The following is a 23,515-nucleotide window of genomic DNA, read 5'->3' as shown; positions in this document are numbered from 1 at the left end:
TGGGCCATCCTCCACTGTACTCCCGGGCCACAGCAGAGAGCTGGCCTGGAAGAGGGGCAACCGGGACAGAATCCGGCGCCCTGACCGGGACTAGAACCCGGTGTGCCGGCGCCACAAGGCGGAGGATTAGCCTAGTGAGCCATGGCGCCGGCCCTCAAGAGTTCCTTTATGGTATATCATTTTAAGTTAAGGGCTTGATTTTACTTTATTTATAAGCAGTTAAAACAAGACCTCTTTGCACTTCTGCTCTGAGATAACCCTTGTCAGTTTTTTCAATTTTCTTTTTTAATATTTCTTCATAATTATAGATGGAACAGTTAAATTTTCACAAATTCTACTGTAGAAAAAATTTGTCACTTCCTATTTTCCAAATAGTTATGTAAAATGTTCAGTTTATTATTATGAGTTAATATTATGGTCATTTACACAATGGTCAGAGGGGCTGATGTGGTGTAGTGGGTATAGTCACCACCTGCAACATTGGCGTTCTTATGGATGCCGGTTTAAGTCCTGGCTGTTCCACTTTTTTTTTTTTTTTTTTTTAAAGATTTATTTATGGCTGGCGCCGCCACTCAATAGGCTAATCATCCGCCTGTGGCGCCGGCACCCCGGGTTCTAGTCCCGGTGGGGGCGCCAAATTCTGTCCCGGTTGCTCCTTTTCCAGTCCAGCTCTCTGCTGTGGCCCAGGAGTGCAGTAGAGGATGGCCCAAGTCCTTGGGTCCTGCACCCACATGGGAGACAAGGAAAAGCACCCGGCTCCTGGCTTTGGATCAGCGCGGTGCACCAGCTGCAGCGGCCATTGTCGGGTGAACCAATGGAAAAGGAAGACCTTTCTCTCTGTCTCTCTCTCTCACTTTCCACTCTGCCTGTCAAAAAAAAAAAGATTTATTTGAAAAGCAGAGCTACAGAGAGGCAGAGGCAGAGAGAGCGGGAGATCTTCCATCCGCTGGCTCACTTCCCAGATGGCCACAACAGCTGGAGCTGCACTGATCTGAAGCCAGGATCCTGGAGCTTCCTCCAGGTTTCCCAGGTGGGTGCAGGGACCCAAGGACTTTGCCCATTTTCTGCTTTCCCAGGCCATAGCAGAGAGCTGGATTGGAAGAGGAGCTGCTGGGACTAGAACCAGCGCCCATATGGGATGCCCATATGGCACTTTAGGCTGCGGCTTTATCCATTATGCCACAGCACCGGCCCCTGTTACACTTCTGATCCAACTCTGCTAACGTCCTGGGAAAAGCAACGGAATATGGCACAGGTGTTTGGGCCTCTGCTACCCATGTAGCCCTGGCCCCCCCTCCTTCCCCTTTCCCTCTTCCTCTCTCTCTATTTCTGTAACTCTGGCTTTCAAATAAATAAATATTAAAAATAAATAAATACCATTCACAGCATACCCTGTGGAACATTATTTTTCAATGTTTGCACACTTTAAAAACTTTTTAATGCAATTGTTTCTTTTCTATTTTTATTTACTTTTGAACCATAATATTTACTTATTTATTTGAAAGATAAGATGACAAGAAAGAGAGTGAGACAGAGAGAAAGAGGGAGAAAGAGATATCTTCCATCTGCTGGTTCACTCCTCAAATGACCATAATGGCTGGGGCTGGGCCAGGCTGAAGCCAGTAGCCTAGAACTCCATCTGGGTCTTTGATGTGGGTGGCAGGGCCCAAGAACTCAGGGCGTCTTCTTGGCTGCTTTCCCAGGCACATTAGCAGGGGGCTAGTGAAGGTGGAGCAGCTGGGACTTGAACTTTTGCTCATGGGATGCTGGCATTGAATGCAGTGGCTTAACCTGCTGCACTACAACACTGGCCCCAGTTGTTAATTTTCTTAATTTGTTTTGTTTTTTTGACTCCTTGCTTAATCTACCCGACTTTCCACCAGTTGTCAGAATCTCCATTCAGAATATTCAGATGCCTCAGACTTTATTTTTTATCTTTTTGGACAAAACTCATTTGGGCCTCCTGATTTATTTATTATTTCTAATTACTATTATTTTTTAATTTGAGAGAGAAAGCAAACTGCTCTCCTGCTTCATTCCCTAAATGCTCACAGTGACCCAGGCTAGGTGGTGTTGAAACTGGGAACCAGAAACTCAATCCAGGTCTCCCTTGTGGATGGTAGGGAACTAACTACTTGAGCTAGGTAACTACATGAGGCTTCCTGCTTCCCAGGACCTGCATTAACAGGAATTTGGAATCAGGAACAAAGTTGGGAACCTTAACCATTAATCCAAATGCCCTGCCCTCTTTCCTGGTTTCTAATCTGTACTGGTGCCTTCTTTTCTTGGTGATTGATATGTCTCTTGCCTGTTGCCCTTGAAGATTGTCTTTGCTTGCCTTTGTGTGGGTAGATAGCTCTTGAACTCCATACTTTCTTGCTTAGTTTATGTTCTCATTTTGGATTACATTTTCTAGTAGCCTTTATTCCATTCTCATCCTTTGTTTGTGGTTTTTAGGAGTATAGAATTCTAGATTGTTAATACTTTTTCTTTAAAGTTTTTGAAGGTGTTGCTCAGTTTTTGAATGCCCAATACTGCTGTTGAGAAGCGTGATACCAGTCTGTTCCTTTCTTTTTGGTGTAGCAATTATCACTTTGGACACTTGGGTTCCCTCTCAGAGTTTCTAGGTCTGGGTCCTGGCACTGCTCCTATTTTCTTTTTTTTTAAGATTTATTTTATTATTTGAAAACAGAGTTACAGAGAGAGAAACAGAGTGAGAGGTCTTCCATCCACTAGTTTACTTTCCCAAATGGTTACGGCTGGCACCGTGGCTCACTAGGCTAATCCTCCGCCTTGCGGCGCCGGCACACCGGGTTCTAGTCCCGGTCGGGGCGCTGGATTCTGTCTCGGTTGCCCCTCTTCCAGGCCAGCTCTCTGCTGTGGCCAGGGAGTGCAGTGGAGGATGGCCCAAGTGCTTGGGCCCTACACCCCATGGGAGACCAGGATAAGTACCTGGCTCCTGGCTTAAGATCATCGCGATGCGTCGCCACGGTGACCATTGGAGGGTGAACCAACGGCAAAGGAAGACCTTTCCCTATGTCTCTCTCTCGTCCACTCTGCCTGTCAAAAAAAAAAAAAAAAAAAAAAAAAAGCAAAAAAACAAAAAAAAAACCACAAACTCCCAAATGGCTACAACAGGGAGCCAGGAGTTTCTCCCTGGTCTGCTCCTCAGGTGCACGGGCCCAAGGAGTTGGCCATCCACTGCTGCTTTCTCAGGCGCATTAGCAGGGACCTGGATCAGAAGCAGAGTAGTCGGGACTTGAACTGGTGCCCATATGGGATGCTGGCTCTGCAGGTAGGGGCTTTAACCTGCTGTGCCACAGTGCCAGTCCCTGGCACTGCTTCTGATTCTAGCTTCCTGCTAATGTGTACCTAGTAGGTGATGGTTGAAGTAGTTGAGTCCCTGCCATCCATGTAGGAGACCTGAATTGAGTTCTAGGCTCTTGGCTTTGGCCTGCTTCAGCAGCCTAGGCTGTTGTAGGCAGTTGGTGAGTGAACCAACAGATGAAAGATCTCTGTCTCTGTAAAATCAACAAAAATAAATTTTAATAAGTTCATAGGAAATGTGTGTTATGAAGAAACTACAAATGGATTAAAAAAAGAAAAGTGACCAGGGCCAGTGCTGTGGTGTAGTGGGTAAAGCCACCACCTGCAGTGCTGGCATCCCATATGGGCACCAGATCAAGTCTTGGCTGATCCACTTCCAATTCAGCTCTCTGCTAAGGCCTGGGAAAGCAATGGAAGATGACCCAAGTCCTCAGGCCCCAGCACTGCCATGGGAGACCTGGAAGAAGCTCCAGGCTCCTGGTATCAAATCAGCTCAGCTCCTGTTGAAGCCACTGGGGGAATGAACCAGTGGATGGAAGACCTCTCTCTCTCTGTCTTTGCCTCTCTCTAACTCTGCCTTTCAAATAAATAAATAAATAAATAAATCTTAAAAAATGTGACCTATCTTTATCCTTACTGGAGTCTTTAGGAAGTTCACTTTGTTCCCAGTGTTTGGAAATTTCCTGACTTTCAGCTTGGGTCTATTTTTATGCACTTTATTGGACACTTGATAGGCCCTTTCAGTTTAGAAACTTAAGTCCATCATTTTAGGGAAATTTAATTATTTCTCTAACCGCCCCCACCCCATTATTTTCTCTGTTCTTTCTTTTAATAGAATTCTAATTTTGTGCATGTTGAAAATGTAGAGTAGGCTTCCAGTTTTTCTTACTTTGTCTCCTACTTTCCATCTCTGTCTCTTTGTTTGACATTTTGGGTGATTTCTTCAACTACCTTTTTTTTTTTTTTTTTTTTAGATGGCTGTATTGATATATAATTCACATACCATAAAGTTCACCCATTTGAAAGGTACAATCCAGCAGCTCTCATTATATTCACAAAATTGTGTAACCGTTACTAACATCCTAGTTTTAGAACATCTTCATCACACTGTATCCCACCACAATCTCATGTTCGTTAGCAGTTACTACTATTTACCCCAACCACTAATCCAGTTTCTGTCTATATAGATTTGCCTATTCTGGGCATCTCATATAAATGGAATTATACAAAAGGGCACTTCAAATGTCCATGGAAAATGAAACTAAAAGATGAGTGTATTACTATGTGTAGTTTTTTTGTAATAGGCATTTTCCATGAACTTTTTGAAGTATTCTCAATATTACGGTCTTTTGTAACTGACTTTCATTTAGTATAATGTTTTCAGAGTCCATCCATGTTGTAGTATGTATAAGAATTTCATTTCCTTTTGTTGTGAAGTAATACCATAGCATGTATATACCACATTTACTGTCATCCATCCATCAGTTGATAAGTATTTTGACTATTTCTCCTTTCTAGCTATTGTGAATACTGCTGCTGTGTACATTCGTGCACAATTTTCTGTGTGGACATGGTTTTATTTCTGTTAAATAGACTAGTGAGTGCAGCAGCTGGATTCAACCATCTCTTTTAAATTAATTAATTTACTTGTTTAAAGATGGAGTGACTGAGAGGGAGAGATCGTCCATTCATTAGTTCACTCCCAACTGTTGACAAAGCCTGGGGCTGGGCCAGGCTGAAGTCATGAGCCAGGAATTCCATCTGGGTCTCCCATGTGGCTGGCAGGAACCCAAATACTTGGGTATCTTCCACTGCTTTCCCAGGAGCATTAGCAGGGAGCTGGATTGGAAGCAGATCAGCTGAGGACAGCATCTCAACCTACTGCACCAGAATACTGGCTCCTTCAACCATCTTTTAACCCTTCTCTGAGTTACTAATTTAAACACTTTTCTCTGAATGTTCTTTTTTTTAAAAAAGTAACATACTGTATTATATACTGTTATACTTCTCTGAAGGTATTAATAGTAATTTCTTAGATTTTAGAGGGAAGTTTTCTCCTTCCTGGACTTTTTTAAAGGTTTGTTTATTTGAAAGGCAGAGTTATATATAGAGAGATTTCCATCCGCTCGTTCACTTCTCAAATGGCTGAAACAAGCAGGGATGGGCCAAGCATAAGCTAGGAGCCAGGAGCTTCATCTGAGTCTCCCACGCTGGTGCAGGGGCCCATGCACTTCAGTCTTTTTCTGCTGCTTTCCCAGGCACTTTAGCAGGGAGATGGATAGGAGGTGAAACAGCCAGGACTTGAACTGGTGCCCATTTGGGATGCTGGCACTGCAGGCAGTGACTTAACCCACTGTGCTGTAGTGCTGGCCCCCTTCCCTGGAATTTTTACTGTTTTTTCCAAATATATTTCAGTCTTGTTTGTTTTCATGTCTCTTATTAGAGGCTTTCCTCAGGTGTCTGGTGATCCTTGATTATTTGCCGATATTTAAGAGTAAAATAGCAGAAAGATGTTTAGTAGTTCTGAACTAGTGTTTTGGGCTTGTTTCTGGGATTCACTGTAGTATGATCTGCTGGGACATTTTGTTAGTGCTATAATTTTAGTATCTTGGCTGTCTTGCTGCTGGTCAGGTAACCCAGGAAAATGTCTAATTTCATGTCTGCTGGCTATAGGCTGCCACTGTGTTAGATGTCTATTAATGCAAGAGAACTTGGTGGGGATGCATTGGGAAACAGGTCCAGGTTCCATTCATTATGTAGCTTTTAGGGGCTGATGCTGTGTCATAGTGGGTGAAGCTGCCATCTGCTATTCTGGTATCCCATAGGGGCACCAGGTTGACTCTCTGATGCTCCACTTCCCATCCAGCTCCCTGCTAATGTGCCTGGGAAGGCAGCAGAGGGCAGCCCAGGTGCTTTGGCCCTTGGACCCACATGGGAGACCCAGAGGATGCTCCTGGCTCTTGGCTTTGCATGGGCCCAGCCCAGGTCTTTGTAGCCTTCTGGGGAATGAACCAGTGGATGGAAGACCTCTCCCTTTCTCCTCTCTCTGTAACTCTGCCTTACAAATAAATAATATTTTAAAAAATGTAGATTTTCATTATCTTGTTTTCAGTAAAGTACTTCTTGATATTGTGCCTCTTGTCCTTCATTCAGGGATACTTCCTTTCCAGGGCACAGGTGAGAAGGGGAGAGGACATGGTAGCTAAACTGCTTCTTAAATTGCTTTCTAACCAGTTCTCATGTTTTTAGCACCACCCTCACCACCACTTCAAGAATTATCTAGTACTGCTGCTGAGTCTTGGATCTTTTTGGGGGGTTAGGGCTGATCCTGTGGTGTGCTGTGTTGTTTCTGGGTTTTTCTCGAATGCTGGCTGAGGGATTCAGTTTCACTTGGCTGCTAAAGCGATTACTACTCCTTCAAAATATTTTTGCAGTCACCTTTTTCTCTGTTCTTTTCTTCCTGAAAATTTGTGGCTTAAAAAAATCTTATCATTCCTTAGGAGGGTTTCAGAAAACAGTTAAAGTAGATGTGTGTATTTAATTCACTATTTTTATTTGAAAAGTACCTTTTTTTCCCCACTGTATTTCAGAGTCATGTGCATTATTCTTAACGAGCAACCACTGCCACCTGTTACTTCTTTTGAGCTTTGGTTATTGTAGTCCAGATTAACCTAATATTAATGTTGTAATCTTTAAATATTTGCATAGAGAGGATTACAAATAAAAAGGGTAAACATAATTTTGAAAAATTTTCTTTCTTCTCAAATACATTAGTATTTGTTAATTTCATCGCTTCTTTGACACTTCAGCAAGATGTGAGGGATGGGGAGAGAATTAGTAGGACGTAGTTTGATATTTAACAGTTTTCTCATTCTTGGAATACATGTTAATTTTGGAGATGATGTCCGTATATAGATGATTAAATTAGTGACTTTTTTTTGAAAGAGTGACAGAGAGGAAGAGACAGAAATAGAGAGAGAGAGAGAGATAGAGAGAGAGATCTTCCGTTGGCTGGTTCATTCCCCAGAAGGCTGCAACTGCCAGCCGGAGTCAGGAGCTTCTTCTGGGTCTCCCACATGGGTGCAGGGGCCCAAGAACTTGGGCCATCTTCTGCTGCTTTTTCCAGGCCATTAGCAGAGAACTGGATCAGAACTGGAGTCAGTGGGACATGAACTGATGCCCACATGGGATGCTGGTATTGCTGGTGGCAGCTTTACCCACTGCACCACAATGCCTGCCCCATGAATGGATCTTAACTCTATACATGTGACTCCAGGTTTAAAAAGAATTTTTTTAAAAAAGATTTATTTATTTTAAAGCCAGAGTTAGAAGGAGAGGCAGACAAAAATATCTTTTATCCACTAATTCACTCTCCAAATGGCCACAGTGGCCAGGACTGGGCCATACCAAAGACAGGAGCTTCATTTGGGTCTCCCACATGGGTAGCAGGGGCCCAGGTCTTTGGATCATCTTCTGCTGCTTTCCCAGGCACATTAGCAGGGAGCTGGATTGGAAGTGAAGCAGCCAGTATTAGAGCTGGTGCCCATATGGGATGCTGGTGTTGCAAGCAGTGGCTTTACCTGCTACGCCACAATGCCGTCCCCTAAAAACAAATTTTTTTTTAAAGATTTATTTATTTATTTGAAAGTCAGAGTTAAATGGAGAGAAGAGAGGCAGAGAGAGAGAGAGAGAGAGAAGTCTTCCATCTGTTGGTTCACTCCTTAAATGGCTACAATGGCTGAAGCTACGCCGATCCTAAGCCAGGAGCCTGGAGCTTCTTCCAGATCTTCCATGCAGGTGCAGGTGCCCAAGGACTTAGGCTATCTTCTGCTTTCCCAGGCCATGATCGGAAGTGGAGCAGCCAGGACTCGAACCAGCGCCCATGTGGGATGCCGGTACTGCAGGCGGCGGCCTTACCCACTATGCCACAGCGCCAGCCCCCACCTAAAATATTTTTGAGGAGATTTTTATGTATATATTTGTTTGAAAGGCAGAGTGACAGAGATAGTTCGATAGAGATCTTCGATCTGTTGGTTCAGTCCACCAAATGGCTTTGATAGCCAGGCCAAATCCAGAAGCTGGGAACTCAATCAAGGTTTTATTTATTTTTATTTGTTTTAAAAAGAGGAGGCGGGAGAGGAGAGGGAGTGTGAGAAAGAGAGGAGAGAGAAACATGCACATTTGCTGGTTTACTCCCCAAATGGCTACAATGGCCAGGGCTGAGCCAGGCTGAAGCCAGGAGCCTCGAGCTGCTTCTGGGTCTCCCACATGGGTGCAGAAGCCCAAGCAGGGGGCTGGATGGGAAGTGGAGCAGCTGGTTCTAAAACCGGCACCCTAAAACTGGATGCTGATATTTCAGGTGGAGGCTTAACCTGATATACCACAACACCTGCCCCTATTTATCTATTTTTTTTTCTTGACAGGCAGAGTGGACAGTGAGAGAGAGAGACAGAGAGAAAGGTCTTCCTTTACCGTTGTTTCACCCTCCAATGGCCGCCGCGACTGGCGCGCTGCGGCCCACACACTGCGCTGATCCGATGGCAGGAGCCAGGTACTTCTCCTGGTCTCCCATGGGGTGCAGGGCCCAAGCACTTGGGCCATCCTCCACTGCACTTCCCTGGCCACAGCAGAGAGCTGGCCTGGAAGAGGGGCAACCGGGACAGAATCCGGCGCCCCAACCGGGACTAGAACCCGGTGTGCCGGCGCCGCAAGGCGGAGGATTAGCCTAGTGAGCTTTGGCGCCGGCCTATTTATTTTTTAAGCTTTATTTATTTGAAAGGCAGAGTGACATAGACAGAGGTCTTCCAGCTGCTAGTTCACTCCCTAGATGGCTCCAACTACCCACAGATGCCAGGAGCCCAGAACTGTGTCCAATTTCCTGTGTGGATGGCAGGGCCACCAAGTGTTTGGGCCATCTTCTGGTGCTTTCCCAGGGGCATGGATGGGAAGAAGAGCAGTTGGGGCTGGAACTAGCAGTCTGATACAGGATGCCAGTGTCCCAAGTGATAGTTTAACCCACTGTGCCGGTTCAGTTATTCAGGGAACTTCAGTGCTGTGGATGATTAGGGACCATTAAGGATATGTCTAGATGCAGGTAGCTTTTAGGAATGTTAACTTGTTAATAGGCTGGTTAACTACTTAAATATTTCTTTGAAATTCTGTTTATATTATAAAGTTTTGTTTTTTTAAAAATTATATTAGTATTTACCTAGATAACACTTAAAATGTATTTACAGTGTTAAGTATATGCTTATTACATATGGACTAGCTCTTGGGTAATGAAAATGTTTTGGAATTAGAAGTGAATGCCACTGAATTGTTCATTTTAAAATGGATTAATTTCATATTACATGAGTTTAATTAAAAAATTTTATAGTTTTAAGTGATGCTCTTATTAATAGATATTTAGACATTTTATAGTTTCCTATTATAAATAAAAATAATATAGCAGCACACTGTCTTTTTGGTAAATCTCAGTTTACTTCTATTGACTAATTTTTCAGAAATGGAATCATTGGGTTAATGGGTATACAGAATTTCAAGGGTGCTTTGTTTTGCCAAATTGCCTTTTGAAATTGTTGAACCAGGGGCTAGTGTTGTGGCATAGTAGGTAAAGCCCCCACCTGTTATGCCGACATCCCATATGGGCATTGGTTTGAGTCCTGGCTGCTCCACTTTTGACCCAGCTCTGTGCTAATGTGCCTGGGAAAGCAGCAGAGGATGGCCCAAGTGCTTGGGTACCTGCCTACTTGGGAGACTTGGAAGAAACTCCTGCCTGCTGGTTTCAGACCAGCCTGGCTCCAGCTGTTGAGGCCATTTGAGAAGTGAACCATTGGATGGAAGACCTGTCTCTTTCTGTCTTTCCCTCTTTTTCTCTGTATTTTTGCCTTTCAAATAAATCTTTAAAAAAACAAATGTTGAACCAGTTTATTTTCATTCCAGTTTTAGTATATGTGTTGCCGAGGCGAGCACCAACCAGTTTATTTTCAGTAATTTCTGCGAGTATATGAAAATCTCAAATTTAAGATCATTATTATAATCTGACAGGAATAAATAATAGCACACATTGAAATACCAGATGTTATGGAATATGTATAATGTTTGGCTACCCATTTTGATTCCTTATTCCTTTAATCATAAGAAATGAATGCCTCAGCAGCTATGTCTATAATTTTGTAATATTAGACTAACACAGTACATATTAAAAATATGTATTTAATCTTTGAATTATTTTCTGTTCTTAAACAAAATATAATTACCATTTTCAATGTGTAGTTTGATGAATTTTGGTAACTATATTCTAAATATAACCATCATCACTACTATTAAAGTATAGAACAATTCCCTCACCCTACAAAGTTCTCTCATAAGCTACTGCGGTTGACTTTCCTACTGCTCCCCTCTCATGTGCTAGGCATCTGCATTCTGTCATAATTTTTTTTGAGAATTCATATAATTGGAATTATGAAGTATGTGTGGTCTTTTGCATTTATGTTCTTTCACTGGGTGTATTTTTGATAGTTATTCATATTGTTAACATATATTCATGTTTATTCCATTTTCATTGTTGAGTATTACCCTATAGTGTGGATATCCCCAGTCTGTGTATTCATTTACCAGTTGATAGACACTTGGGTTGCTTCCAGTGCTCAGCTATTACAACTAGTACTGCTGCGAACATTTACATACATATCATTGTGTGGATATGATTTTGTTTCTCTATTAGTAGAATTTCTAGGTCATATGGTGCTGTATGTTTGACTTGATAAGGTACTGCCATACTTTTCCAATGTGGCTATATCTTGCATTCCTCCTAGCAGTGAGAATTGAAGTTATTTCAGATCCTCACCAATAGTTGGTTTTGTGTCTTTTTAACCTTAGCCATACTTGAGTTATGTAGTGGTATTCCACTGTGGTTTTAGTGAGCATTTCTTTATATTGCTAAGTGATACTTTAAACTTTTTAACATCTGCTTTATGAATGCTAGCTTATGTTGAAATAGTAGGAAGTAAAATGAGTAATATCCCCCTCTTTGTGGTATCTGAAATGAACGGTGTATTAATGTTAGATTACAAAAGATGAGAGCCCATCATCTATATATGTATCATGATTTTAGTAGCTTGATGATTTACAGTTAAATTTAAGTGTCTTTAGTACTTTTAGGTTTTGTTTTTTGGGTTATGTTTATTCTAGATCAGTGATAACATAGAAAAGCACTAAATAGAGTGTTGATGACAAGACTGGTAATTATGGGCTTTGTATTTCTGAGATTGTGATCCTAGAGTTCTTTAACTCTTGAATAATTGCTTTATAAATTTTAGAGGATTCCATGGATTTGATATTAAAGAAATATGATTATGAACAGTTAGGATTTGTCTCTTTGTATTCTTCCTTAGGACATTTTCATTCCATCACCAAGTTTGGAAGACCAATCAAATGACGGGAAGAAAGGTGGAGATTTGAATAGCTCATCTTTGACAGTTGAGTGTTCTAAAACCTCAGAGTCTGAACCAAAGAATTCCACTGAGGATCTTGGCCTCTCTTTGACAGGGGATTCTTGCAAGTTGATGCTTTCTACAAGTGAGTATAGTCAGTCCCCAAAGATGGAGAGCTTAGGTTCTCAAAGGATTGATGAAGACGGAGAAAACACACAGATTGAGGATACTGAGCCCATGTCTCCAGTTCTCAATTCTAAACTTGTTGCTGCTGAAAATGATAGTATTTTGTTGAATCCAGCACAGGATGGTCAAGTAGAACTGAGTCACAATGATGACAAAACAAAGGGAGAAGACACAGAGACCAGAGATGACATTAGTGTTTTAGCTACTGGCTGCAAAGTCAGAGAAGAAACCGTAGCAGAGGATGTTTGTATTGATCTCACTTGTGATTCAGGGAGTCAGGCAGTTCCTTCACCAGCTACTCGATCTGAGGCACTCTCTAGTGTACTGGATCAGGAAGAAGCTATGGAAATTAAAGAACACCATCCAGAGGAGGGATCTTCCGGGTCTGAGGTGGAAGAAATTCCCGAGACTCCTTGTGAAAGTCAAGGAGAGGAGCCCAAAGAAGAAAATATGGAGAATGTCCAGTTGCACCTTTCACTGACAGAAACTCAGTCCCAAGGATTGTGTCTTCAAAAGGAAGTTCCAAAACAAGAATGTTCAGAAGCTATGGAAGTTGAAACGAGCGTGATTAGTATTGATTCTCCCCCAAAACTACCAGTGATTGACCAAGAACTGGAACATAAGGATCAGGAAGCGTGGGAAGAAGCTACTTCAGAGGACTCGAGTGTTGTCATTGTAGATGTGAAGGAGCCATCTCCCAGAGTTGATGTTTCTTGTGAACCTTTGGAGGGAGTGGAGAAATGCTCAGATTCCCAGTCATGGGAAGATGTTGCTCCAGAAATAGAACCGTGTGCTGAGACAAGACTAGATACCCAGGAGGAAAAGAACATAAAATACAGAGAAGAGGTGAAAGCAGTGCCTGCAGAAAAGGAACCTGTAGGGGAAGACTGTGCACAACCTCCTTTGCCTTTAGAGGCAAAAAATGAGCCTCCACGACCCGACCAGGAGAAACAAGAGCCTCAACCTCAAGAGAAAACAGATAATGTATTAACAGAAGTCTCAAAAGTGGCTAATGCAAAGCAGCTGGACTCAGGCAGAGAGGCCCAGCAGCTGGAGAAGGCCTCTGCCCATGCCTCACAAAGCTTCTGTGAAAATTCGAGTGGTGAGTATGGTTGTAGATTTTTCCGAGTCTCCAACCAAATGATAGTTTGGAATGGAATGTAGGAGAGAACAGCATGCTTTTGTTGGAGCTGACTATTAACTGGTTTATGTTAGGGACCCCCAAATGATAATTGGGAAATTAAAGATTTGGGGTTATATTTTGATTTTTTTAAGACTTAGGTACTTACTTTTTGAAAGGTAGAGCAGTAGAGAGAAAGGAATCTTCCATTTACTGGTTCACTTCCCAGATGGCCACAATAGCCAGATCTGGGCCACGCTGAAGCCAGGAACTAATAGCTCCATCTGGGTGTCCCACATGGGTGGCAGGGCCCAATTACCTGGGCCATCTTCTGCTTTCCCAGGCACATTAGGAGGAAACTGGATTGGTAGCAAGGTAGCCAGGACTTGAACTGGCCTTCTAATATGGGATTCTGGCATCGCAAGTGACAGCTTAACCCCCCCACTGTACCACAATGCTGGCCCTGAGTTTTTCTTTTATAAATATAATTATTTGTGGGATCAAAGATCATCTGAGGAATATGAGCTTTATAGCTTAAGAGTACTTAATATGAATATTAAGACATTATACCAACCTGGCTTTCTTAGGTTCTAACCTTGCTCTGTGTTTTTATTTTTAAAATTTATTTATTTATTTTCAACTGCCTATATGCAGAGCTACAGATATGCATACATATGTGTTCCATGCTCTGGTTCACTCCCCATGTGCCCAGCTAGGGCTGGGCCAAGCTGAAGCCAGGAGCATGGAACTCCAACTTGAGTCTCCCATGTAGGTGGCAGTGGCCTAGCACTTGAACCATCATCTGTTGCCTCTAAGGATGCCTCAGCAGGAAGCTGGATGAGAAGCAGAGTAGTATTGAATTGGGACTCCAGTATGGGATGTGTGCATTCTAAGTGGTAGCTTGACTTGTTGCACCACAATGTCTGCCCCTATATTTTTGTATTTTGACAGTTGCCTTGAAGTGTACTGGATCCTTTTTGATTATCCTATAAAGTTACATATTTTTTGTTTTGAGGATTTATTTATTTATTTGATAGAGTTACAGTGAGAGAGGAGAGACAGATCTTCCATCTGCTAGTTCACTCCCCAGATGATTGCAATGACCAGGGAGAGTTTGGCCAGGCCAAAGCCAGGAACCAAGATCATCTTCTGGATCTCCCATGTAGGTACAGGGACCTAGGGATTTGGCTATCTTCCACTGCTTACCCAGGGACATTAGCAGGGAGATGTATCAAAGTGGAGCAGCCAAGACTTGAACTGGTGGCCATTTGGGATGCCAGTGCTGCAGGCCACGGGTTAACCTGCTGTGCTACAGTGCTAGCCCCTAAAATAACATTCTGAATTCTGCTAATGAGTATGCTATTACTGGTTGTTACTCTTCATAGTCATCAAGTTCCCAAATTCAGTTCAACATAGTTACATCTTCTATCTTATACTAGAAAAGATATGTGTTTTTCTTCTTTATGTATTTTTATTAAAGCCAGTGTGAGAACATAGATTACTTACTAAAATACATATAGAGAATTCTTAATGACTGAGAAAAACTGAAGCTTCTAAATGCCTAGAGTTAGTATAATATAAGAATAAAACCAACCCAAAAGCAAAATAAATAAATATGCTAACTTGAAAGACAGTTTCTAAGGGATGCAAGAAATGAGAAAACAGTAAGTAGGCACCACTATATCTGTTGTTGTGAGTGACCATATTTTTATATATGCCTGGAATAGTAGTTTATACCTGTTGTCTCAGTGTGATTATTAATAGGATTTTTTTTATTCAAAATTACTCATATTCATTAAATTTTACATTTAGGATTTTTTCCCCTTCAGAACAAAGTAATTTTAGAGCTAAAAAGGAGGTTAGAGGTTATTTCTCTGGTTCAGTCTCTTCCTAAATTCGTATGGTGGGGGCCGGTGCTATGGTGTGGTGGGTAAAGCCACTGCCTACAGTGCCAGCATCCCATATGCATGCTGGTTCGAGTTCCGACAACTCCACTTCCAATCCAGCTTTCTGCTATGGCCTAGGAAAGCAGTAGAAGATGGCCCAAGTCCTTGGGCTGCTGCTCCAGTGTGGGAGACCCGGAAGAAGCTCCTGGCTCTTGGTTTTGGATTGGTGAAGCTCCGCCCATTGCAGCCATTTGGGGAGTGAACCAGCAAATGGAAGACCTCTCTCTCTGTGTAACTCTGACTTTCAAATCAATAAATCTTTAATAAATAAATAAATAAATAAATAAATAAATAAATAAAGTCATATGGCTAGTTAGTGATTGAGATAGAACTAAAACCTAGGTCTCCATATTTCCAAGTCTGTACTTTTTCCTCCTGTAAAACTGTATAATAGAGTTTCTCTGTCTCTGAACAGTCATGGTAAAGAACTATCTGAATGATGTAAAAATATGTATTATTTGATATTTTTATAATATTAAATTTGGGACCAACACAATGATGTAATGGGTAAAGCCGCCACTTGCAATGCCAGCATTGCATATGGCCACTGGTTTGTATCTTAGCTGCTCCACTTCTAATCTAGTTCCCTGCTAATGCCTGGGAAAAGCAGCAACAGATGGCCTAAGTAGTAGGGCCCCTGCCATCCACATCCCTCCCCCTCCCCCTCCCCATCCCTCATATCCCCCCACCATAACTCTTTCAAATAAATAAATCGATCATTCTCTCTCTGCCTCTGCTTCTGCCTTTCAAATACATAAATAAAACTTTTAAATAAGAATCATTAAATTTAGGGCTTGGTGCTGTGGCGTAGTGGGCAGTGGGCTAAGCCTCCGCTTTCAGGGCTGGCATCCCGTATGGGTGCCGGTTTGAGTTCCAGGTGCTCCACTTCTGATCCAGCTCTCTGTTATGGCCTGGAGAAGCAGTAGAAGGTGGTGCAAGTGCTTGGGCCTCTGCACCCTCGTAGGAGACCCAGAAGAATCTCCTGGCTTCTGGCTTCAGATCAGCCCAGCTTCAGCTGTTGCAGCCATTTGGAGAGTGAACCAGCGGATGGAAGATCTCTCTCTCTCTCTGCCTTTCAAATAAATAAATAAATATTTTTTAAAAAATCATTAAATTTAAATCTAGTCTTGACCAAGGCTAAGAAAGTATTGGTGCTTGTAGATTGTTTTAATATTTTTAATGGCTTTAGTATACTGTAATATAGTTATTTAGCATTATTTAATATCTTATATGCAAAAGTATTTTTTTAAGGTTGATTTGTTGGGGCTGGCACTGTGGCACAGCAGTTAAAGCCACCACCTACAGTTATTGAGAGGTGGAGTTAGGGCAAAGAGAGGGAGAGACAGAGAGAGAGATCTTCCATCCGTTGGTTTCATTCCCAAAATGGGTGCAATGGCCTGATCTGGAGCCAGGGGCCAGGAGCCAGGAACTTCTTGTGGATCTCCCAGGTGTGTGCAAGGACCCAAGCACTTGGGCCATCTTCTATAGCTTTCCCAGACCAGTAGCAGGGAGCTAGATGGGTAATGGAGCAACTGGATGTGAACCAGCAACCCATTTGGGATTCCCCTGCAGGCAGAGACTTAACCTATTATGCCACAGTGCCAGCCCTGCAAAAGAAGTTTCTAATGCATTGAGATATTAGTTTTATTATGTATTCTTCTGAATTCTTGCTTACTTTGTTGATTAGTAGAGACAGCTCACTTGTCATAAAGACTGCCCTAATAAAATTTGTTATTTGATGAGCGTTTATCCAGATTATTGAAATGCTGCTAACTGCTTTTTCTGCTTGCTTTGAGACTGGTTCTTGAGCAGACAATAAGAAACATGGAAAACAGTGGTTGGAAAAATATTATTTGAGGAAAATTAGTTTTAACTAGAAATTACAACATGAAGGGAGAATGATAGTTTTTGACTTAGAGAATTAATCCAAAGTAAATTGTTCATGGGGCTGGCGCCGTGGCCCACTTGGTTAATCCTCCACCTGCGGCGCTGGCATTCCATATGTGCCCCGGGTTCTAGTCCCGGTTGCTCCTCTTCCAATCCAGCTCTCTGCTGTGGCCCGGGAAGGCAGTGGAAGATGGCCCAAGTCCTTGGGCCCCTGCACCCGCATGGGAGACCAGGAAGAAGCACCTGGCTCCTGGCTTTGGATCAGTGCAGTGCCGGCCATAGCAGCCATTTGGGGAGTGAACCAATGGAAGGAAGACCTTTCTCTCTGTCTCTCTCACTAACTCTGCCTGTCAAATGAAAATAAATAAATAAATAAATAAATAGTTCAGAAAGGTATCCCAACAAGAACAGAAAACAATTCTTATGTACCTAAAATATAGTTTAGTTGCTAAACCTTAAGAAACACTAATTTAAATGAGAATAACATAAGTGTGTAGTTTTTCAGTCTAGAATGACAAGTGTGAATTTTGAGTCCCAGGTATGTTCATTAGATTTCTGTATGCCAAAGTTGGAAGGACCTTTTTATTTTTTGTTAGCTTTATTCAGTAATTATAAAAAATGTTCAATAAAAAGGAAGATGAGAGTGAAGGAACTGGGAGAGAGCAAGTTGAGACAGGAAGAATCACTCCAAATGCTTCCCTCCCTCCCTCCCTCCCTCTCTCCCTCCTTCCCTCTCTCTTTTCTTTCCTTTTTTTTTTTTTTTTTTTTTTTTAAAGATTTATTTATTTGAAAGGCAGAGTTACAGAGAGGCAGATGCAGGGAGGGAGGGAGGAGGGGAGGGAGGTCTTCCATCCACTAGTTCACTCCTGAGATGGCCGCAAAGGTTGGAGCTGGGCTGATCCGAAGCCAGAAGCTTCTTATGGGTCTCCTGTGTGGGTGCAAGGGTCCAAGTACGTAAGGCATCCTCTGCTGTTTTCCCAGGCCATAGCAGAGAACTGGATTGAAAGTGGAGCAGCCAGGACTCGAACTGGTATCCATATGGGATGCTGGCACTGCAGCTGGTGGCTTTACCCACTATGCCACAGTGCTGGCCCCTAAATGCTTCCATTTCTACATAACATATTACTGTTAACGGTTTGGAGACCTTCTAAGAATACCTCCTAAGTCTGAAAAAAACAAATTTAGAAAGATGATATGGAAATCAGACGCTTCATGGTGGATTGATGTGAAAAAGTGTAACACCTTCAGTAAGTCTTTAAATCCACTAGTGAAGGTCTACAATAGGTTAATAGTGATCAGGAAACAAGGTATGTCTTGGGCTCTTGCTAAAATTTCTGTTCTCATACTTGATAGAATGTCTCCTGAAATGCCTGGGAATGTCAAAGGCAGACTCCTGGGAAAGACTGTCCATAAATGATGTCACCCAATATAGAAATGCTTCTGTTTTTAATTAGATGGTATTTAGTCAGTTATAAGAAGTGATCAGTTCTTATATGAATAAAAGAAAAAAATGAGCTTAAAACTCTAACAAAGTTTTGAGAGGCTGGCTCTGTGGCATAGCAGGTCAAGCTGCCGCCTGCAGTGTCAGTATCCCATATGGGCACCAGTTCTAGTCCCGGCTGCTTCACTTCCCATCCAGCTCTCTGTTATGGCCTGGGAAAGCAGTACAAGATGGCCCAAGTTCTTGGGCCCCTGCACCCACGTGGGAGACCTGGAAGAAGCTCCTGGCCCCTGGCTTTGGATTGACGCAGCTCCAGCCATTGCAGCCAGCTGGGGAGTGAACCAGCGGAAGGAAGATTCTCTCTCTCTCTCTCTTTCTCTCTCTCTGCTTCTCCTTCTCTCTCTGTGTAACTCTGACTTTCTAGTTTTGAATACTGCTTTGGACTAATGAATTCTCTACCCTCCTTACTAACAGTGTTATACTTCCCATTCAAGTGGTTTGAAGATTGGTATTAAGTTTTTTTTCTTCATGCATAGCCTTCATATCCTTGTATTTTTCATTGGTTGGTGTGCTGGCATACAGTAGGATAGCCCATGATATTCTGGGAGAGCAGGAAGGGATATGATAATTTAAATAATAAAAGAACTGAATACGTGGGAAAATCCAGTAAATTTAAAAGGGTACAATATGCCTGTAAATAAGTGCTGGAGGTAGATAATTTGACTGGATTAGTGGCATTTTTCACATGAGTGAACCAAAGCAGAGGAATGGGAAGGCATTTGAAAGACATTGAATAGAGGCTTTATGAACATGAATAATTAAAGACGAAATGGACGCTGCTACTAGTTAATTGAATGCTGACTAAAGAGTTAGGAATTTATCTTCTAGTAGAAACCTTGAAGTGTTCTGACTGGGAGCCAACATGTTCAAAGCTGTATTTTATAGGAAGGTTGCTTTAGTTGCAGTGTGCAGAGAGATTTGGGGATAGGGGAAAGAGGGATACTTCAGAGAAAATGATAGATAGGTAACTAATATGGGAATGAGGCATTGAAGACTGGATGAGTGTGGTTGCATTGCTGCCCTTAATGCCTGAAAGAGCCTCCATTTTCCTTTAGGTTATAGGAATGTGAATAAATGGTACAAACATGACTTTTCCTAAGCTTTGTCTAGTACTGTGCAGAGGGAACTGTCATAAAAAAATTTTCAGGGCCAGGATTGTGTTGCACTGGGTTAAGCTGCTGCCTGCAATGCTAGCATCCCCTTTGGGTACTGGTTTGAGTCTTGGCTGCTCCAGTTCCCATCCAGCCCCCTGCTAATGGGCCTGGGAAAGTAGCACAATGTGGTGCAAATGCTTGGTCCCCAGCATTCACAGAGGAGACCCAGATGCAGCTCCTGGCTTTGACCAGTCCCAGAGCTGGCTGTTATGGCCATTTGGGGAGTGAATCAGTGGGTGGAAAATAACTCTCTCTCTCTCTCTCTCTCTCTCTGACTCCTCTCTATATAGCTTGCCTTTCAAATCTTTAAAAAGGAAAAAATAATTTTCAGTATTTATGCTTGCATATTACTGTATTTGCATATTATAGTAATTCATATAGAAGGATCTGCTAAAAGAGTTCATTCACTACAGAGTTTTCAAAAGTCTGGATGATCAATCATAACATGAGGGATGATTCCTGACAACAGAGCAATGCAGGTAGTCTTTGTTTTCTTTACTCATTCTCTTCTTTTTCTTCTCTCTTTTTTCTTTGAGAGGCAGAGAAAGAGACAGAACTTCTGATCACTCCTGAGATGCCTACAATGGTCTGGGCTAGGCTAGGTCAAAGCAAGTAGTGAGGAACTCAAACTAGATCCCTCACATTGGTGACAGGGACCCAATTACTTTAGCTAGCACCTGTTGCACCCAGGGTGAAATTTCCCATTGGAAGGAAACTGGAATTGGAAGCCAGAGGTGGTAGTTGAACTGAGGTACTCTGATAAGGGATATGGATGACTTAGCTGGCATTTTTTTTTTTTAATCATTTGAAAGGTAGAGTTACACAGAGAGAGGAGGAGAGACAGATCTTTAATCTGTTGGTTCACTTCTCAAATGGTCACAATGGCCAGGGCTGGGCCAGGCTTCAGCCAGGAGCTAGGAGCTACCTCCAGGTCTCCCACGTGGGTATAGGGGCCCAACCACTTGGGCCATCCTCTACTGCTTTCCTAGGTGCATTAGTAGGGTACTGGATCGAAAGTGGAGCAGCCAGGACTCAAACCAGTGCCTGTATGGGATACCAGTGCTGCAGGCTGTGGCTTTAACTCACTGCTCCACATCACTAGTGCCTTAACTGGCATTTTTTTTTTATAGAAAAAATATATGGTAAAATTTGGAGTGAAACAGCAATGAAAATTTCTAAACCTGAATTTCATGTACATTTATGATAATGTAATATATATAGTCCTTTCAGAGGGAAGGAAACAACATTTTATGTAAAAAGATCATAGGTCTCGTGTCTTAACTTCTTGGTATGTTTATGTTTGATTTGCTAGAAATCCATTTTCCAACCAAATGGACACTAGCACTGCTGATCCCAGTTTTGTGTAGATAGGCAGATTTTCCAATTCCAGTTATTTTAAACCAACCGCTATACATGGTTCTGTTTATCCTTAACTGTTATCTTAATTGCTGGGCAAAACATGCTTTGATCTTTCATTTTTTTGTTTCAGGAATTAAATTTCTGTAAAATAAATCTTTGGAATATACTAGTCTTTCTGAGGCATTTTGTTTGTATAATTTCTGTGTTTTTAAAATAAAGTTTTACTGGACCAGTGCTGTGGTATAGCAGGTAGAGCCACTGCCTGCAGTGCCAGCATCCCATATGGGCGCTGGTTTGAGTCTCAGCTGCTCCACTTCCAGTCCAGCTTTCTGCTATGGCCTGGGAAGGCAGTAGAAGATGGCGCAAGTCCTTGGGCCCTGTACCCGTGTGGGAGACCCAGCCTGGCTTCGTGTTGGCACAGCTGGAAAGTGAACCCATGGATTGAAGACCTCTCTCTCTCTCTCTCTGCCTCTCTGTAACTCTGCCTTTCAAATACAATAAATAAATCTTTTTTAAAAATGTACTTATTTGTAAGGTGGAGTGGCAGGAGAGAGAGAAAGAGGTTTTCCATCTGCTCATTCACTCCCCAAAGCCTAGAGCCAGGTATTCCATCCTGGTTTCCCACAGGATGACACTTGGGCCATCTGCTGCCATCCTAGGTACATCAGCAGAGGAACTGATTGGAAGTGGAGTAGCCAGGACTTTAACCAGTACTCCATATGGTTTTAGTGGCACTGCAAATGGTAGCTTAACCCCCTGTACCATACTTCTGGTCCTTAATTTCTGTATGTTTTCTAAGGACTTTATTAACCTGAAAAACCTGCTTTATACATAGCAACCAGAAAATGAATGCTTGTTTACCTCATCCATTTCTGTTCTTTCTCTATCTGTGGCAGAAGTCGTGACCAGTTAGTTACGGTATTGAGATTCTCTACTTATTTGCTTTACAGTTTCTTTAGTTGAAAACATATATTTTATCTTACCTTTTTTAAAAAAAGATTTATTTATTTGTTTGAAAGTCAAGAGTTACACACAGAAAGAAGGAGAGGCGAGAGAGAGAGAGAGGTCTTCCATCCGCTGGTTCACTCCCCAGTTGGCCGCAGCAGCAGGAGCTGTGCTGATCCGAAGCCAGGAGCCAGGAGCTTCTTCTGGGTCTCCCACATGGGTGTAGGGGCTCAAGGATTTGGGCCATTTTGTACTGCTTTCCCAGGCCATAGCAGAGCTGGATTGGAAGGAGTATCTGGGACTTGAACCAGTGCCCATATGTAATGCCAGCACTGTAGGCGGCGGTTTAACCTACTATATCACAGCACTGGCCCTGAGAATATATATTTTCATTCTTTATTGCCTTTTTTTTTTTTTTTTGACAGGCAGAGTGGACAGTGAGAGAGAGAGACAGACAGAAAGGTCTTCCTTTGCCGTTGGTTCACCCTCCAATGGCCGCCACGGCCGGCACGCTGCGGCCGGCACACCGCGCTGATCCGATGGCAGGAGCCAGGTACTTCTCCTGGTCTCCCATGGGGTGCAGGGCCCAAGCACTTGGGCCATCCTCCACTGCACTCCCTGGCCACAGCAGAGAGCTGGCCTGGAAGAGGGGCAACCAGGACAGAATCTGGCGCCCCGACCGGGACTAGAACCCGGGGTGCTGGTGCCGCAGGTGGAGGATTAGCCTAGTGAGCCGCGGTGCCGACTTTATTGCTTTTAAAATGTTGGGCTGGCGCCGCGGCTCACTAGGCTAATCCTCCGCCTAGCGGCGCCGGCACACCGGGTTCTAGTCCTGGTCGGGGCACCGGATTCTGTCCCGGTTGCCCCTCTTCCAGGCCAGCTCTCTGCTGTGGCCTGGGAGTGCAGTGGAGGATGGCCCAAGTGCTTGGGCCCTGCACCCCATGGGAGACCAGGAGAAGTACCTGGCTCCTGCCATCGGATCAGCGCGGTGTGCCGGCCGCAGCGCGCCGGCCGTGGCGGCCATTGGAGGGTGAACCAACGGCAAAGGAAGACCTTTCTGTCTGTCTCTCTCTCTCACTGTCCACTCTGCCTGTCAAAAAAAAAAAAAAAAAGTATTCATTTGTTTACTTGAGAGAGAGAAACTGATAGAGTGAGCTCTCAGGTCCGGCGCTGTGGTGTAGTCGGTAAAGCTGCCACCTGAAGTGTCGGCATCCCATATGGGCGCTGGTTCAAGTCCCAGCACTGAATTCCAATCCAGCTCTCTGCTGTGGCCTGGGAAAACAGTTGAAGATGGCCCAAGTCTTTGGGCTCCTGCACCTGTGTGAGAGACCCAGAAGAAGCTCCTGCCTTTGGATTGGCACAGTTCTGGTTATTGCAGTCAACTGGGGAGTAAACCAGTGGATGGAAGACCTCTCTTTCTCTGCCTTTTCTTCTCTCTCTATGTAACTCTGACTTTCAAATAAATAAATAAATAAATTTAAAAAAAGGAGCTCTCATCTACCAGGAGAGTCATCAAATGCTCACAGCAACCCTATTCAGGTCTCCCATTTGGGTGACAGGAACCCAGTTACTTAAGCTACCTCTGCTCCCTCCCAAGGTGTGCACTAGCAGGAAGCTGGAGTTAGCAGCTGGAAAGTTGTTCAGCTCAGGCATTT

The 23,515-nt window shown here is 43.1% G+C and overlaps 1 protein-coding gene across 6 annotated transcripts in view; it reads left to right on the top strand.

The window, feature by feature from the left end:
- TP53BP1 (tumor protein p53 binding protein 1) overlaps positions 1–23,515 on the top strand; it is a 109,209-nt gene that overhangs the window by 45,990 nt on the left and 39,704 nt on the right. For all 6 annotated transcript variants that reach the window (XR_011380882.1, XM_070054092.1, XM_070054090.1 and 3 more), the window contains one exon: positions 11,724–13,050. Coding sequence is in view for 5 of the 6 variants with exons in the window: in XM_070054092.1 (XP_069910193.1) it covers positions 11,724–13,050 (1,327 nt within the window). In the remaining variant the exon portion in view is untranslated. The remainder of the gene's footprint in view (positions 1–11,723; positions 13,051–23,515) is intronic.

This window comes from Oryctolagus cuniculus, chromosome 12, assembly GCF_964237555.1.
Source record: "Oryctolagus cuniculus chromosome 12, mOryCun1.1, whole genome shotgun sequence".
Classification (NCBI taxonomy): Eukaryota; Metazoa; Chordata; class Mammalia; order Lagomorpha; family Leporidae; genus Oryctolagus; species Oryctolagus cuniculus.
This window is presented reverse-complemented; position numbering and strand designations above follow the sequence as displayed.